Below are 18,282 nucleotides of genomic sequence, written 5' to 3'. Positions count from 1 at the left end.
ATTATTATTATACAGGATTTATATATTATTATTATTATACAGGATTTATATATTATTATTATACAGGATTTATATATTATTATTATACAGGATTTATATATTATTATTATTATACAGGATTTATATATATTATTATTATTATACAGGATTTATATATTATTATTATACAGGATTTATATATATTATTATTATACAGGATTTATATATTATTATTATTATACAGGATTTATATGGCGTCAACAGTTTGCTCAGCGCTTTACAATATAACAGGAGCCAATACAGCAACAATACAGTTCCATACAAGAGGGATAGGAGGGCCCTGATCCTGGGAGCTTACAATCTAAGAAGTGTATGTCCAGCAGGTTTTTCTTTTTTTGTTTCGTATTACATAGAGAGGGAAAGAACCCCAGTGAGGTTTTCAATGCCATCCACCGCTCTGTTTGGAGATGTGCATCTAAATCTCCTTTTTCCTTTTGCTTCAGAGGCTACTGACAGGCGGTGAGGAAGCGATGCGGCACATCCTTACCGTCTGTTTAACCCCACTTTTGCACATGGTTGGCTTGCCACCCGCCGATCGCTACACCCAAGGCATGTAAACACCCCCGTCAACTGCTTATTGCAGCTAAAGGGGTAAGGGGGACTGTTGGCAGGCAGCAGAAATGCGGCTCAGCTATGCATTTTTGCTAGCCCCCAATTGCAGGTCCAAATGAAGCAGTTAACGGGGGGGGGGGGGTGAGAGCTCGTTACATCATGCCGCAGCCGCGATTCTTTGCTGCACGCCCAAGTTCACCCTGCATGTGGCAAACAAAAGGCAGAAAGCCTGCTGAACACTACACAGTCCAGCAAATGGAGAAGCCCCACAAATGCCTCGCAACCCTGTGCAATCTTCCGTTCCTCTGAAGCTCGATCCATGTTCGGATCGTGCTTCAGAAAGTACTGACAGGTGACGCATTGCTTCCTCTGTCTGTAGCCTCTGAAGTCCAATCCGAACACAGATCAGGTTTCAGAGGAAAGGAAGATTTATGCCGGCCATACATGGGTCAAAATTCGACCGATTTTGCGGCCGAAAATCAGACCTAAGAATAATCAGCCGATTTTCGCTCTGTTAGTGGGTCAATGGCACCGATTGATTTTCGTGGCTCCTCCCCTTTTCGGTGATCGGGCATGTTCAGGGAACATAGCTCCTTTGTCTCCTCCTCCCATGCTCATCTCCAGAGCTTCCCCCATCCTCTGGAACTCTCTACCCCAATTTATCAGACTATCGCCTACTCTGCTCACTTTTAGGCGATCTCTGAAAACCTGTCTCTTCAAGGAAGCCTATCCTGCCCTCAGCTAATAATGGAATCTTCTACTCTTCCAACCAGTCCATCCCCCACAGTTACTACCTTTTGTACCACTAGCCCCTCCCTCCTAGATTGTAAGCTCCAAGGATCAGACCCTCCTATCCCTCTTGTATTGAACTGTATTGTTGCTGTATTGTCTCCCGTTATATTGTAAAGCGCTGAGCAAACTGTTGGCGCCATAAATCCTGTATAATAATAATAATAATATATAAATCCTGTATAATAATAATATATAAATCCTGTATAATAATAATAATATATAAATCCTGTATAATAATAATAATAATAATATAAATCCTGTATAATAATAATAATATATAAATCCTGTATAATAATAATAATATATAAATCCTGTATAATAATAATATATAAATCCTGTATAATAATAATATATAAATCCTGTATAATAATAATATATAAATCTTGTATAATAATAATAATAATATATAAATCCTGTATAATAATAATAATAATAATATATAAATCCTGTATAATAATAATAATATATAAATCCTGTATAATAATAATAATATATAAATCCTGTATAATAATAATATATAAATCCTGTATAATAATAATAATATATAAATCCTGTATAATAATAATATATAAATCCTGTATAATAATAATAATATATAAATCCTGTATAATAATAATATATAAATCCTGTATGATAATGATAATAATGTTGGAAAATTTGTGAAAAACGACAGATTTTCAACTCAATGAAGGTCAAATCGTACGATCGTTTCTCCGTAAAGAATACATGCATGAGCCGTGACCTGGAAGGAACAAAAGTTTCGCCTGTTATATGGGGTGAACTTTATGACTTGGTCGGCCAATTTTCGAAATTATTGATGGCACCGTCGGATTACCGAGCGAACGTTTCCGATTTTCCAATGAAAAATCGTTTGGAATGGCCTGCATTAGGCACATGGCTAAATCTACCCTCAGCCCGTGTTCACATATGTGCGGTGCGGTATATCGCATGTGATTCGCACAGGATCCGCACTCCTGTGCATATCACATGCGATTTGTGTGCGGTGCGATTGGAGTCATACATTTTGCATGGCTCTAATTGCACCGCACCAGAATTGCGCAGGACCCTTTTTTTGGGTCCGCACTAGAATCGGATCACATGGGTATTCACACCTATGCGATCCAATTCTGCACATCGCACTGCGTTTCCGACCAACTTCGGAGAGTTGTTGATTTAACATACACATCCGCAGCGGTTCACATGAACGGGGTGCGATTCTGATGCAGAATTTGCACACAAAACACTGCGAATTCTGCCCCGCGTCAGTGGGAACCCAAGCTTAGAGAGATTTCCCCCTTAATTTCCAGTTCTGAAGTGTGGAGAAACCTCCAATAACGTAGGCAGAAATATTTGAAATGAGTAGAGCGAGGGGAGGCTGGACATCCCTATGGCTGTCGGTGTCCCTGCTCCAGATCTCCGCTCACTTCCTGTCTGGTGGAAGCGTCGCTGACCCCGATCTCAGGGGATGGAGGGATCACACAGGGTAGAGGTCTGTAAACAGACACAGAGATGTGGGGGACTCATGGAAACACAGCAGTGGGGTCACAGGGTGACACCTGGAGCTTCCTCCCATCTGTGGGGACACCAGTACTAAGGAAGCCAATCTGGCAGAGGCCAGCCAGGCCCAGTGCCCAACACAACAGCTTCCCCAGTTTGTAAACAACTCTTCCTAGACCTGGTCCCTGAATTCCACTGTGGATCCCCTCCCCCTTTCTACATTCCTATCACTGCATGTCCACTCTGCACCGATATAAATAGCCATAGCATCCACAATTAGACTGGTATACACATAAATGGTCATAGTAATGACGAACACTCCACTGCCCTGCACATTACTCACCGCAGCTCTCCTGTAACAACCCCAAGATCACTTCCGGTCCCGAGGAAAACTTCCGGTCCCCTGGAAAACTTCCGGCCGTGCCTCCAAGGTCCTATACCAACGTGTCAAAGTTACTTTCCAACCGCGCTGACAAACCAAACCAAAATACCTTTAGACTTCTCGTAGTAATACGAAAATTTTTTCTATGTCGTTTTTTTTCGTTAACTCGTTTACACGTCAAATTTACACGGGTGTATTATGCCTCTTCCAAGACCTGGCGTGGAACGCGTCTTGAAACGCAGAGCCGGAAGCCGCGGCACGCATGCGTAAAAGGCGCAAATGGCCGATAGCTATATAAAAAATAAAAAAGCCGCGCTTCTACTGCGCATGCGAATTGATAAAAACTGGCTGTTCAAAAAAAAAAAAAAGATTTTCAAAGATTTTCAGACATTCTGTGGACAGTATAGGCCGGAAGTTGGGCCTTTTCTCGGATTTTGAGTTCGCCAGATGTAACAGTGAATGGAGGGCTTTGCGTCGCTGCCCAAGAGCCCGCCTTCTGATTGGACAATAGATTCATCCATAGAAGGAACGGCTAGGGATGAGTCTATTGGCCAATGAGAAGGTGGGCTGCGGTTAGTCGGATGCTGGGTCACGTGATGAGCTGTACGTGTCCAGCTGCAGGATGGAGGTGAGAGGATCAATGGATACAATGTAACTGGGGTCTGTTTATCGCCTTAAAGGGGACCTGTCACCACCGGGCTTTGTTTACAAAGACATCACACTCTCCATTCACTGGGTTGATTCATTATTTGGGCACATGAACATTTTCCACTTGTCCTCCAGAGGATTTACCCCCCTCCTGACCAGGCCATTTATTGCGATTCGGCGCTGCGTTACTGTGACAATTGCGCAGTCGTGCAACGCTGCACCCAAATTAAATGTATGTCCTTTTTTTCCCCCACGAATGGAGCTTTCTTTCGATGGTATTTGGTCACCTCTGCGGTTTTTATTTTTTGCACCATAAAAAGACACTTTTGAAAAAAAAAACAATATTTTTGACTTTTTGTTATAAAACATGTCCAGTAAAAAAAATTTAAAAAATCAAATTTCATCATAAATTTAGGCTCAGGTGTATTCTGCTCCGTGTCTTTGCTGAAAAAAAAATCCCAATGCGTGTAAATTAATTGGTTTATGTGAACGGTATAGCGTCTACAAATGGCGGTATATATATACACTGGGATTTTTTTTTTTCTTTTTTCAATAGTAATAGCGGCGATCAGCGACTTATAGCAGGACCGGGCATTCTGACAATTGGGGGGGAACTGACTTGCTGTCATTGACATCCCCAGTGACACCAATACAGTGATCAGGGCTAATAAAAAGCACTGACACTGTACTAATGGCACTGGGCAGGAAGGGGTTAACATCTGGGGCGATCAAAGGGTTAACTGTGTGCTGTTTTACAACATGTGCTCTGTGTGTTTTACTAGGGAGACATGCTGTGCAGAGAAATACAAAGCAGCATGTCCTTGCTGGCAGGAGAGAGACACAGGAACACAGGAACGTGTGCGTTTGGATTGTACACTTGTTTACACACAGGTCTCTCCCCTGTCAGCTTTACACGGCGATCGCCGGGTGCCGATGGGGAATCTCCGACCGGGAAATCAGCCAGCAACCTTAAGGGCTTGTTCCCTTTATTTCCTCTTTGCAAAATTTGTGGCCTCTGTTTCTGTTACTTCTTGGGGCCAATGGTGATCTGATATTCCCAGTGTGATTCATATTTAATGACATCATGACTGGCTGAAGTGAGAGGACCTGGGCATCTCAGACTCCCAGTCTGTCCCACCTTCCATAACATCATACTTTAACAGGCCAGGAGACTCCTTACCTGTACTGCCCACCATGACATCATACCTTGACTGACAGGCCAGGAGTCTCCTGATCTGTCCTGCCCACCATGACATCATACCTGGACTGACAGGCCAGGAGTCTCCTGATCTGTCCTGCCCACCATGACATCATACCTGGACTGACAGGCCAGGAGTCTCCTGATCTGTCCTGCCCACCATGACATCATACCTGGACTGACAGGCCAGGAGTCTCCTGATCTGTCCTGCCCACCATGACATCATACCTGGACTGACAGGCCAGGAGTCTCCTGATCTGTCCTGCCCACCATGACATCATACCTGGACTGACAGGCCAGGAGTCTCCTGATCTGTACTGTCCACCATGACATCATACCTTGACTGACAGGCCAAGAGTCTCCTGATCTGTCCTGCCCACCATGACATCATACCTTGACTGACAGGCCAAGAGTCTCCTGATCTGTCCTGCCCACCATGACATCATACCTTGACAGACAGGCCAGGAGACTCCTGATCTGTCCTGCCCACCATGACATCATACCACGATTGACAGGCCAGTAGACTCCTGATCTGTCCCTCCCACCATGACACCATACCTTGACTGATAGGCCCAGGAGACTCCCAGTCTGTCCCACCCACCATGACATCATAACATGATTGTCAGGCCAGGAGTCTCCTGATCTGTCCCACCAACCATGACATCACACCATGAATAACAGGTCAGGAGACCCCTGATTTTTCCCGTTCACCATGTCTGACAGGCCAGGAGACTCCTGAACTTCACCATTACATCATACCATGACTGATAGGCCAGAAGACTCTTGATCTTTTTGCCCACAACATCATGGCTACGTTTGTTTTCCATGATCCCTTTGTATGTAGGAACTCAGTCACTCTTTCTTCCTTTGCTCCCAAGATGTACTATGGGATTTGTAGTGTGCATAGGGCAGTAGGCCACAACTAACGTGCACTGCTCATTCCAACGGGAAGTGAGGGGGGGAAAGGAGAGGTTAGGGAGCTCACAGAGGATGCTACAAGAATGCAGAAAAACTTGGTAAGAAACAATTTCATGGAAAATAAATGACAGGGCCTACTAAAATATTGTAAGCTTTCAAATTTTTTCAATATAAATAACAAACATGTCATACCTGCTCAGGTCTTCTACCGGTTTTCCCCCATCCCCCTCTCTCCCCCCCCTCTCTCCCTTCTCTCTCTCACTTCCCCCTATCACTCTCTTTCTTTCCCCCTCTCGCCCCCTTCTCTCTCCCCCCTACCTCTTTTCTCGTTTTTAACTCTCTCTCCCCCCCCTCTTCTCTCTCTCCCCCCCCCCTCTTCTCTCTCCCCCCCCCTCTTCTCTCTCTCTCACCCCTTCTCTCTCTCTCACCCTCTTCTCTCCTCTCACCCTCTTCTCTCTCTCACCCACTCTCTCTCTCTCTCTCTCTCACCCTCTTCTCTCTCTCACCTCTCTCCTCCTCTTTCTCTCTCTCCCTCCTCTTCTCTCTCTCTCCCTCCCCTTCTCTCTCTCTCCCCCCCTCTTTCTCTCTCTCTCCCTCCCTCTTCTCTCTCTCCCCCTCCCTCTCTCTCTCTCTCCCCCCTCTCTCTCTCTCTCTCTCCCTCTCCCTCTCTTTCTCTCTCTCTCTCTCTCTCTCTCCTCTCTCCCTCCCTTTCTCTCTCTCTCACCCCCCCCCTCTCTCTCTCTCTCTCTCTCTCTCTCTCTCTCTCTCTCCCTCTCCCTCCTCCCTCCCTCCCCCCTCCTCCCTCCCTCCCTCCCTCCCTCCCTCCCTCTTCTCTCTCTCTCCCTCCCTCCTCTTCTCTCTCTCTCCTCCCTCCCTCTTCTCTCTCTCTCCCTCCCTCCCTCTCTCTCTCTCCCTCCCTCCCTCCCTCTTCTCTCTCTCCTCCTCCCTCTCTCTCCCCCCCCTCCCTCTTCTCTCTCCCCCTCCCCTCTTCTCTCTCTCCCTCCCTCTTCTCTCTCTCTCTCCCTCCATCTTCTCTCTCTCTCCCTCCTCCCTCCCTCTTCTCTCTCTCCCTCCCTCCCTCCCTCCCTCTTCTCTCTCTCTCCCTCCCTCCCTCTTCTCTCTCTCTCCCTCCCTCCCTCTTCTCTCTCTCTCCCTCCCTCCCTCTTCTCTCTCTCTCCCTCCCTCCCTCTTCTCTCTCTCTCCCTCCCTCCCTCTTCTCTCTCTCTCCCTCCCTCCCTCTTCTCTCTCTCTCCCTCCCTCCCTCTTCTCTCTCTCTCCCTCCCTCCCTCTTCTCTCTCTCTCCCTCCCTCCCTCTTCTCTCTCTCTCTCTCTCTCCCTCCCTCTTCTCTCTCTCTCTCTCTCTCCCTCCCTCTTCTCTCTCTCTCTCCCTCCCTCTTCTCTCTCTCTCTCTCCCTCCCTCTTCTCTCTCTCTCTCTCCCTCCCTCTCTCTCCTCTCTCTCTCCCTCCCTCTTCTCTCTCTCTCTCTCCCTCCCTCTTCTCTCTCTCTCTCTCCCTCCCTCTTCTCTCTCTCTCTCTCTCCCTCCCTCTTCTCTCTCTCTCTCCCTCCCTCCCTCTTCTCTCTCTCTCTCCCTCCCTCCCTCTTCTCTCTCTCTCTCTCTCTCTCTCTCTCTCTCTCTCTCTCTCTCTCTCTCTTCTCTCTCTTCCTCCCTCTTCTCTCTCTCTCTCTCTCGTCCTCCCCCTCCTCTCTCTCTCCTCTCTCTTCCCTCCCTCCCCCTCTCTTCCCCTTCTCTCTCTCTTCCCTCTCTCTCTCTTCGCTTCTCAGATCGTATGGGGCTGCACACACACACCTCCTCCAAGGGCTGCTGATCTCTGTGCAGCAGGAAGGGGGGGGGGGGGGTGCAGCCCCATACAATCTGTCAGTGCAGGGAGGGAGGCAGGGAGATCCCACAGAACACAGCACAGCTCACCTTCCTCTGGGTCCTCTCCCTGCTCCAGGCTGTCCCCTGGTCCCGGCTCGTCAGCTGCTGGAGGAGAGGTACAGCAGCATCGCTCTGCAACTGCCCTCCCCCACATCGGTCCTCCTGCTGTCCGGGCCACTGCAAGAGTACCAAAGGTACCCTCCTGATGGCGGCCCTGCATGGCTCTGTTTGCCGCTTCTCAAACGGTTCTTTCTTCTGGGGGGCGGTGCCACCCCCCTAAAAATTGCCGCCCTAGGCAAACGCCTTGTTTGCCTCGTGGTAGATATGCCCCTATGTGTATGGAATATTTTTTGAAGAATAAAGGTATTGTTTAGCATCAGTAGCAGAGTGGAGAAGAGAAGGGTTAAAGTGGTGAAGGTCTCTAGGAGTAATTGTTAGGCGGTTGGAGGGACTGGTGGCGGAAAACAGAGAGAGAGCGAAACTAACAAGACGTTGATCAGAGAGAGGAAGGGCCTGCTAACAGGCCACTGCCAGGAGCAAAGGCAATTAGGAGAGATGTCCAGTGTGCAGGAGGCCTAAAATGTAATGCTTCAAAACTGATAACACTCTAGGTTGATTTACTAAAACTGGAGAGTGCAAAATCTGGTGTAGCTGTACATGGGAGCCAATCAGCTTCTAATCTCAGCTTGTTCAATTAGGCTTTGACAATAAAATCTGGAAGCTGATTGGTTTCTATGCAGAGCTGCACCAGATTTTGCACTCTCCAGTTTTAGTAAATCAACCCCATAGTTGTGTTAAAAAAAAGATCCATGTTCTTTGCGTTATAGATTAAAGAGAGCCACTGAAGACTGAATTTAGGGCTCATGGGCACCAAATTTGCTGTGTTCAGATCTGAAATGTGTACACCTTTTTATGGATCTGAATGCAGCTGTATTAAATTCTGTGGCTCCATACACCACACTGTGCAAAAACTCTGTAATCTAGAGTTGCTTTCATTTTATGTGCGTCCAGCCAGGTTCACCGCAGGTAGTCGCTTGCTGTTCGAACCATCATGTATAGCTGGGGCCGCCAACAGACTGTCATTGCACTGTACAGTCTAGCCGCTGCAACTGAAAATCCCAAGAATTAGTAGATTGCCATTGAGATTCGCAGCATGGATAAACACAATGCAAATGTGCAGTAGCCTTATGCAGCCCATACATTATGCATTTTTTTTCTTTCAGCCAGCGAGTTGAATGACAAAAACAATGTGCCATTTGCCCCATTCACATATTCAAGGTGGATGGGGGGAATCTCTCCCGCTGTGCTATTGTATCCTCATGGGCATGGAGCCTTCCTCACCGTAAGAACACAATAATCAGTGCTGCTGGTTATAGTCGGCAGCACTTATTGTTTGGGAAAAACCCAGCAGGCTGGTTGTACGGAAGTCGATCCATAGATCAACTTCTGTACAACTAGGATGCATATACATGGGATTGAAATTTAGCCAGTTTCTGCTGAGCCAATCGAACTTTGATCCATGTATTGCCAGCCTAAGGGGTTGGGATAGTCTTTTTAGCAAGCTGCTAAGGTATTGTGAGTTCCTATGGCACAGAGCCACTCTGACTGGCTCTTTAGAGTTTGCATGTGATCTGCACTGATCCAATGACAGTACACATACAGTACACACAAAGACATTTTAAAGCAGCAATGGGCAAACTACGGCCCGGCGGACCTTTTAATCCGGCCCGCGGAGCGTGGCAAACATCGGCTGTCAGAATGTGTGTAGGCGGGGCAGCGTGAGGAACGTGAGTGGAGCTAGGCTCCTCTCACAGTCCGCCCCTGAAGACCGGAACGGTGCGGGAACACGGCGAGAGGAACGCGCGGAGCAAAGGTAAGTGAATTGACACAGGGGGGACTTGGGGACTTAATATGGGGAATGAATTACTATAGGGGGGATGAATTACTATGGGGGATGAATTACTATGGGGGATGCATTACTATATGGGGGATGAATTACTATGGGGGATGAATTACTATATGGGGGATGAATTACTATATGGGGGATGAATTACTATGGGGGGTGAATTACTATATGGGGGATTAATTACTATGCTTACTATGGGGGAATATTACTATACTTACTATGGATGACACATACACATCATTCATCTACTCTTGGTCCGGCCCCCGGGTCCAATATATGAACCCATTGCGGCCCTCAAGTCAAAAAGTTTGCCCACCCCTGTTTTAAAGCGTCTGCTCAGAAGAAAGAGTTCTGTGACCAGCTGTTTAACTACAATGGTCAGTTTTGGGGGGGTTAAATAATGGCCCATATTTAAGAGGAGTGATGTTGTTTGATGTGGTGCACACTCAGGACGTGGGAGCAGGGGCGCACTGACCAATCGAGCACTTGGGCACTGCCCGGGGGCCCTGGGTCAGTAGGGGGCCCCATGAAATGCCCCTGGTACCTTTTTTATAGCCTTTTTTGAGTTTGGGCAAGGACACAGGGGCCCTATGATCCCCTATTGCCCGGGGGCCCCATGAGTTGTCAGTCCGCTCCTGCGTGGGAGCCAACATATATAACCAGCAAGAGGCCATATAATCAACATGTCAGGTTCTCATGGACCTCTCGGCTCCAAATCTCAGCTCCAGGGTTAGGCTCTGGCAAAGTAAGTAAATCCACGTAACCAGGCAAATATCAATCTTTCCTAACTCTGAATTGTTCTAATATCTTTGGGCTAGAGATTCAAAGTCTTGAGTAAGATTATTCGTGTTATAGCTGGTTCTTAGGCTGTCCTGACCTGTTTTGTTTTTTTTTTTATCTCCTCTTGCAGTATGTGACATCCCCTCTTTCTACCCATGACATTCCGGGCTCTCCCCATTCGGTCCATATCCTACTGGAAGGGTACTGCAGAGATGTTGGGTCCGATCGTTTCGAGGCTGATGGCTCGGTCACCCTTGTCAAAGGCCCACTGACTGTCCTGGTGGATACTGGTGGCCCGTGGTCCCGTGATATAATCCTAGAGGCTCTTCAGGGTCGCGGTGTGACTCCTTGTGATGTCACCCACGTGATCTGCACCCATGGACACTCCGATCACGTCGGCAACCTCAACCTCTTCCCGAAGGCTGAGATTCTAGTGTCCTACGACCTTTGGCGGGATGGCTCCTACGTCTATCACAACTTCCGAGGAGGAGAACCCTACTTGCTGCCTGGCGGGGAAGGGCTGAAGGTGGTGGCAACGCCAGGTCATACAGGCAGCGATATAACCCTCCTTGTTCCTGGCACCAGTCTCGGCATGGTGGCTGTGGCTGGAGATGTCTTTGAGCGGGAGGGAGATGAGGACTCTTGGAGAGAACTTAGCGAAAACACAGAGGTTCAAGAGAAGAGCAGGAGAACTTTGTTGGGTTTGGCAGATGTGATTGTTCCTGGACATGGACCTCCATTCAGGGTCATTCGGGCTGGACAAGACCCGGACCCCCAATAAAGCCAATTGACTCGTACTAACAAATTTCCCCCACTGCACATTGAGAGCTCTGTTCTCACTAATCCCATTAGAGTGGTTCCTTATCATGTGATCACTATGTCAACTATGACACAGTGATCACATGCAGGTGGAGGGCTTCATTCACAAAATAATTAATTTGCCTGCAAATGGTATTGTCCCTTTATTTATAATTGTAATTGTTAGACAGTGCAGGTAGCAGCCTCGCAGTGTCATCTTCCTTATCATGTGATCACTATGTCAACTATGACACGGTGATAACATGGAGGATGAAGGCTTCATTCACAAGATAAGCCTCTAAAAATGGCATTGCCCCTTTTTTTTAATACTGTAATTGCTAGACACATCATGGCAGGGAGCAGCCTTGTGCAGTGTCAGCTTTCTGATCATGTGATCTCTATGTCAGCTATGACACCGTGATCACATGCAGGATGAGGGCTTCATCCACAAGTTAAGCCTTTTCCTCTGAAAATGTAATTGTCCCTTTTTTTTAATACTGTAATTGTTAGACACGTCATGGCAGATAGCAGCTTTGTGCAGTGTCAGCTACTAACTGTCAAAGGGGGAACATCAAATAACATTCCTTCAACACAGGGTATTGTACAGGGGAACATTTATCTATAGATTGTGGGCAGGAAGGATTAATGCTTTGCACTGCACACAGCTCGGGAATTCTTTGTGCCAGCAGTAGAGAAGTGCCATCTGGCATTGCCTATATTGGGGACACTTGTACTGCATCCTGGATGAAGAACTCTCGTGAGTAAGAGCTCTGTATGAGCTGGATAAAATTGTATATTTTACATATCAATGTTCAGTAAAAGGACAATGTTGCTTGTGCCAAACTGTAAAACTAAATACTATGCGGGTGGCTTCATCAGCTGGATCAACATGACTAGGGTGCGGTTTTTATCTACACAAAGCAAACGTTTGCTTGTATTTTTGGTGCAGTTTCCAACAAGAGCACCTTCTATGGTGATCAATGGATACATGTCAAGTGAGAAATACATATGCTGATCTTCTAAAATGCTAGCTACCTGGCTGTCATAGTGATCCTTTTATTTGAATAGTATCAGGGTCTCTGACTTAGAACAAGTACACAGAGGAAGGAATTTTTTTGGGGTCTTCTTGCTGGTCCTGTGATGTCCTTCCAAGCTCTTCTTCATCTGTAATGACGTGAGAGTGCTGCCCCTTCCTGGAGCACTGTGGGCCTAGGCTGTATGAGAATCCACCCTCGGGGGCATGTAAACGACAGAATGGGTTCACAGGAATTGGTGTAGTGTTGTTCTGCCCTGAAGAGTACCAATGGCACTGGACTGAGGAGGAAGTTTGGGACATTGGTGAAGCACACAGAGGGTGAGTGAAGCTTGGCACTATAGAGCAGCACAGTGGCTTAGCACTTCTGCCTGGCTGCACTGGGGTCCTTGGTACAAATTCCAACTATAACACTACCTACCTGGAGTTTGCATGTTTCTCCTGTGCTTGTGTGGGCTTCCTCCAGGTACTCTGGCTTCCGTCCACATTTCAGGGACTTGCTGGTCTTTTACTTGTCCCTAGTATGTGTATGTATGAATGTGCTGGGGTCCTTGGTACAAATTCCAACTACAACACTACCTACCTGGAGTTTGCATCTTCTTCCTGTGCTTGTGTGGGCTTCCTCCAGGTACTCTGGCTTCCTTCCACATTTCAGGGACATGCTGGTAGGTTAGTTGTCCCTAGTATGTGTATGTATGAATGTGCTGTGGTCCTTGGTACGAATTCCACCTACAACACTACCTACCTGGAGTTTGCATGTTCCTCCTGTGCTTGTGTGGGCTTCCTCCAGGTACTCTGGCTTCCTTCCACATTTCAGGGACATGCTGGTAGGTTAGTTGTCCCTAGTATGTGTATGTATGAATGTGCTGTGGTCCTTGGTACGAATTCCACCTACAACACTACCTACCTGGAGTTTGCATGTTCCTCCTGTGCTTGTGTGGGCTTCCTCCAGGTACTCTGGCTTCCGTCCACGTTTCAGGGACATGCTGGTAGGTTACTTGTCCCTAGTATGTGTATGTATGAATGTGCTGGGGTCCTTGGTACGAATTCCACCTACAACACTACCTACCTGGAGTTTGCATCTTCTTCCTGTGCTTGTGTGGGCTTCCTCCAGGTACTCTGGCTTCCGTCCACATTTCAGGGACTTGCTGGTCTTTTACTTGTCCCTAGTATGTGTATGTATGAATGTGCTGGGGTCCTTGGTACGAATTCCAACTACAACACTACCTACCTGGAGTTTGCATCTTCTTCCTGTGCTTGTGTGGGCTTCCTCCAGGTACTCTGGCTTCCTTCCACATTTCAGGGACATGCTGGTAGGTTACTTGTCCCTAGTATGTGTATGTATGAAAGTGCTGGGGTCCTTGGTACGAATTCAAACTACAACACTACCTACCTGGAGTTTGCATGTTCCTCCTGTGCTTGTGTGGGCTTCCTCCAGGTACTCTGGCTTCCGTCCACGTTTCAGGGACATGCTGGTAGGTTACTTGTCCCGTGTATGTATGAATGTGAGTTAGGGAGCTTAGACTGTACGCCCCTTGAGGGCAGGGACCAATGTGATTATACAGTATGCAGAGTGCTATGTAAATTGTCAGCACTAAATTAATAACCTGTAGTAATAATTATTATTATTATTATTATATAGTATTTATATAGCGCCAACAGTTCGCTCAGCGTTAATAATAATGGGGGGCACTAATAAGAAAAAGAAAATCCTTCAGTTAAAGCAAGAGGGTCACCAAGACAGCTGGGCAATGTGCATTTTTAGAAGGAGGCAAGCAGTAGCAGGTCTCATTACTTCTTTTATGACATATTGAATGGTACTGAATGTAAAACATATCAAAAAGACACATTAGCAAGTTTAGAATCCAGAAGGATAAAACGTAGGGACAAATTATTATTACTATTATTATTATACAGGATTTATAGAGCGCCAACAGTTTGCTCAGCGCTTTACAAAATGAAGGTAGACATTACAGTTACAATACAATTTGATACAAGAGGAATCGGAGGGCCCTGATCCTGGGAGCTTACAGTCTAAGAGATTGCATTAGCATGTTGTAAATTGTTTCAGACTTTCCCTGCGTTATCAGAATAATTGGCTGGACATTTAATTGCCAAACATTTTGAAAGTTCAAGTTTTAGTTAACAAAAATTATAAAGTCTTTTTCCTTTCCCAAATTATATTAATACATTGAAAAGAATATTCATAAATAAAATTAAATAAAAATAGAAATAGACACACTTTTTGTTTTTCACATGCACAATTTTAGTGTTTGATGTGACTCACTATGTATGGCACGATTTTCCTTTTGATATAAGGATAATACACTATGTTGAGTTTTTTTTGGTTTTTGAGGTATATGAATATTTGGACATTACTTGAAGATTGAAAATAAGAGAGATATTTTCTTGGAAGAAAAAAGAGGACTATAGCTTTTTGGAATTGCACCTGTGGACATTTGGATAAGGAAGATATTTATTTATATCTATTTTTATTCTATTTATGATTATTCTTTTTAATGTATTAATATAATTTGGGAAAGGAAAAAGACTTTATAATTTATAATTTTTGTTAGCTTTCAAGGGTGAAAGTGAATGTTTTTCCTTGGGTTTATTTCAATAATTTAGAATTAGAGTGTGCTAATTTAGCTACTTTTAGTTAACAAGCTGATATCTGTTACAACAACCCTTCTTATATAAACCAGACTTCAAACGTACCTCATCCTTCATATATCATATAAAGAACCATAAAAACCAAATGGGACTTTACTGGTACAGAAATGGACAACCTCCTATTGTTGTGTAAAACATGTTTATTGAAACATATCTTCCAAAAATTTACCATAAAAACAGTATTTCAGCTTGTCATCCCAATATATCACAACATTGTATATCATGACATCAAAGTTCTCTAGAGGTCTCTGGATACTTTGATGTCATGATATACAATGTTGTGATATATTGGGCTGACTAGCTGAAATACTGTTTTTATGGTAAATTTTTGGAAGATATGTTTCAATAAACATGTTTTACACAATAATATGAGGTTGTCCATTTCTGTACCAGTAAAGTCCTATTTGGTTTTTATGGTTCTTTAAAGGTTACAACAACCCGTCGTTGTTTAATAATCCTTGGGCCTGAGTCGTCACACTAGAAATTCTGTAACTGGAAATGCCCCACCAGTGATAGAACTACTGAAACATAACTCGCCTTATCCTATGGCTTATCCAGGAGCATATTTTCCACAAGGCATTTGCCTAGGGCGGCATCTTTCAGGGGGGCCGCAGCATTTTTCAGGGAGGCAGCGGCATCCCCCTGAAGAAGGGATGGAAGAAGAGACACACGCAGCATGGGGACCAGGTGGGATCTGAGAGAGGCTGCAGACTGCTTGATGGTGTATGTAGAGCCTGACTTGTTCCCGGGGATGTCCAGAGCTGTGAAGGTGTCTTCTCTCCCACCGGGGTGGGGGGGTTGCCAATGTATGGGGGGCAGTGGTAGTGGAAGGCTCTCTCGGGTGGGGGCTGGGGTCTTGTTGGTCAATGTCAGGCACTCTTCATGGGGGAGGGGGGTGTTGGTCGGTGTCAGGGTCTCTCCGTGTGGGGGACGGGGGGGATTTTTGTGTTGCCTAGGGCAGCACAAAACCTAAATATACCACTGGGCTTAGCTCCTTGCTGTGCCAATACAAGTGAATGCTGTCCATGATACTTGTTTATTTACGCTACCATCCAGATTTTCAGGTTGAGCATTTGGGAGTGTTCTCCCTTCTTCAAGGTCCAATCACCACTGCTTGGCCGTTGAAGAAGCAGTACACCCCAAAAGCTCGTCCTGAAAAATTGGATGTTAGTGCAAATAATAAAGTATCATGGACAGTACTCGATTGTTTTTGTTAGAAGTGCGCTAATATGGCTGCAATCAGGTCATGTGTGCTGTGCCAAAAAACCACTTAGAGCCCATTCACACTATTATGTTTCACTGTAACATGTTATATGCATTGTGCTGCCATTCATTTTTGGCACCTCAATGCAGAGGAATTATAGAAAAGTGATGGCAGAAAAAAGACCAATTGGTCCATCAAGTCTGCCCTTTTTTTTTAATTTATACATGTTTTTGAAGTTTTTTTTTGTTAACTAAAGCAATGCTTTTTTGTTACACTGCCCCGCAATGCACAATGATGCATTACAAATAAAGATTTGTGTTGGATTTTTGGCACACTATGGTGCATTAGTTGTTCTATTTCAATGGGCTGCCTTAAAATGTTACTAAACCCAGAACCCTGCATTCACTATATCCGGTCTCCCCGGACCCCGCATTCACTATATCCGGTCTCCCCGGACCCTGCATTCACTATATCCGGTCTCCCCGGACCCCGCATTCACTATATCCGGTCTCCCCGGACCCCGCATTCACTATATCCGGTCTCCCCGGACCCCTGCATTCACTATATTCGGTCTCCTCGGACCCTGCATTCACTATATCCGGTCTCCCCGGACCCTGCATTCACTATATCTGGTCTCCCCGGACCCTGCATTCACTATATCCGCTCTCCCCGGACCCTGCATTCACTATATCCGCTCTCCCCGGACCCTGTATTCACTATATCTTGTCTCCCCGGACCCTGCATTCACTATATCCGGTCTCCCTGGACCCTGCATTCACTATATCTTGTCTCCCCGGACCCTGCATTCACTATATCCGGTCTCCCCGGACCCTGCATTCACTATATCCGGTCTCCCCAGACCCTGCATTCACTATATCCGGTCTCCCCGGACCCTGCATTCACTATATCTGGTCTCCCCGGACCCTGCATTCACTATATCCTCTCTCCCCGGACCCTGCATTCACTATATCCGGTCTCCCCAGACCCCGCATTCACTATATCCGGTCTCCCCGGACCCCGCATTCACTATATCTGGTCTCCCCAGACCCCGCATTCACTATATCCGGTCTCCCCGGACCCCGCATTCACTATATCCGGTCTCCCCGGACCCCGCATTCACTATATCCGGTCTCCCCGGACCCTGCATTCACTATATCTGGTCTCCCCGGACCCCGCATTCACTATATCTGGTCTCCCACAGTACACACAACATGGAAAGGCAATTATTTTAGTACATATAAGTCGCTAAACACATTTTCTCAGCAGCATTAGCGCAGTCTTGTGACTGGTAATCTTGTAGGAGGGGTTTTCATTCTCCTCTGACTGTCCTATGAGGCTGCATGATCCCTGACCCTCTGGACAGTGCTGATTGGCCCTGTGCCAATCGCATGCACCCCTCCCCCCCCCAAAAAAAGCTCTTTAGCAATAAACACCAAACTGAGCATGTGGAGAGTGCCTCCTAGGCCTCTGTACTATCAGCTGACAGATTGGGGAATGTGGAAGAAGGGGAGGATCAAAGAAGACCGGATCAAACAGCCTTTTTTTTTTTCTTTTCCACAATGTGGAGGATTAACCCCTTAGGATCCACAGTGAGTATAACGAGCACGCTTTACTGCATATACAGACTGATTGTACTGTTGTGGGTTTAGTAACACTTTAAAGCAATGCACCTTAACTGAGAGGAAGTAAATGGGCTCAGAAGCAAGCCCATTACGTACCTGCTAAGTATTCGCATTCCAAAATTCATTTACAGCCATAATTCAGCAGAGATATACATTTAAACACATTTCTTCTTGCAGTCTTCATTCCATTTACGGTTCTGGGTCATCACTCACCAACAAAAGGATGGGGCCTCTTCTCCACTCTTGAGTTGATAACTACATCCTTCCACAGGGAGAACCTGGCCTCTGCATTAGTGAACACCAGCATAAACGTGTAGGATGAGGTGGTGTGGATATTGCACAATATAGCAGAAGGTTTAT

General features: G+C 46.0%; 2 protein-coding genes across 4 annotated transcripts in view; one reads left to right on the top strand and one right to left on the bottom strand.

The window, feature by feature from the left end:
* Nucleotides 1-3,351, bottom strand: part of TAF6 (TATA-box binding protein associated factor 6) — a 45,879-nt gene extending 42,528 nt beyond the window's left edge. For all 3 annotated transcript variants that reach the window (XM_089663243.1, XM_089663245.1, XM_089663244.1), the window contains exon 1: nucleotides 3,224-3,351. The gene's annotated coding sequence lies outside the window, so the exon portion shown is untranslated. The remainder of the gene's footprint in view (nucleotides 1-3,223) is intronic.
* A 339-nt stretch (nucleotides 3,352-3,690) lies between these two features.
* Nucleotides 3,691-12,420, top strand: MBLAC1 (metallo-beta-lactamase domain containing 1). Its single transcript, XM_089663242.1, has 2 exons — nucleotides 3,691-3,890; nucleotides 10,723-12,420. The coding sequence occupies exons 1-2, from the start codon at nucleotides 3,885-3,887 to the stop codon at nucleotides 11,371-11,373; spliced, it is 657 nt and encodes a 218-aa protein (XP_089519368.1). The 5' UTR covers nucleotides 3,691-3,884; the 3' UTR covers nucleotides 11,374-12,420.
* Nucleotides 12,421-18,282: the final 5,862 nt, after the last annotated feature.

Source organism: Staurois parvus, unplaced genomic scaffold (assembly GCF_062004578.1).
Source record: "Staurois parvus isolate SC_StPar_1 unplaced genomic scaffold, SC_StPar_1.0 ptg001642l, whole genome shotgun sequence".
Classification (NCBI taxonomy): domain Eukaryota; kingdom Metazoa; phylum Chordata; class Amphibia; order Anura; family Ranidae; genus Staurois; species Staurois parvus.
This window is presented reverse-complemented; position numbering and strand designations above follow the sequence as displayed.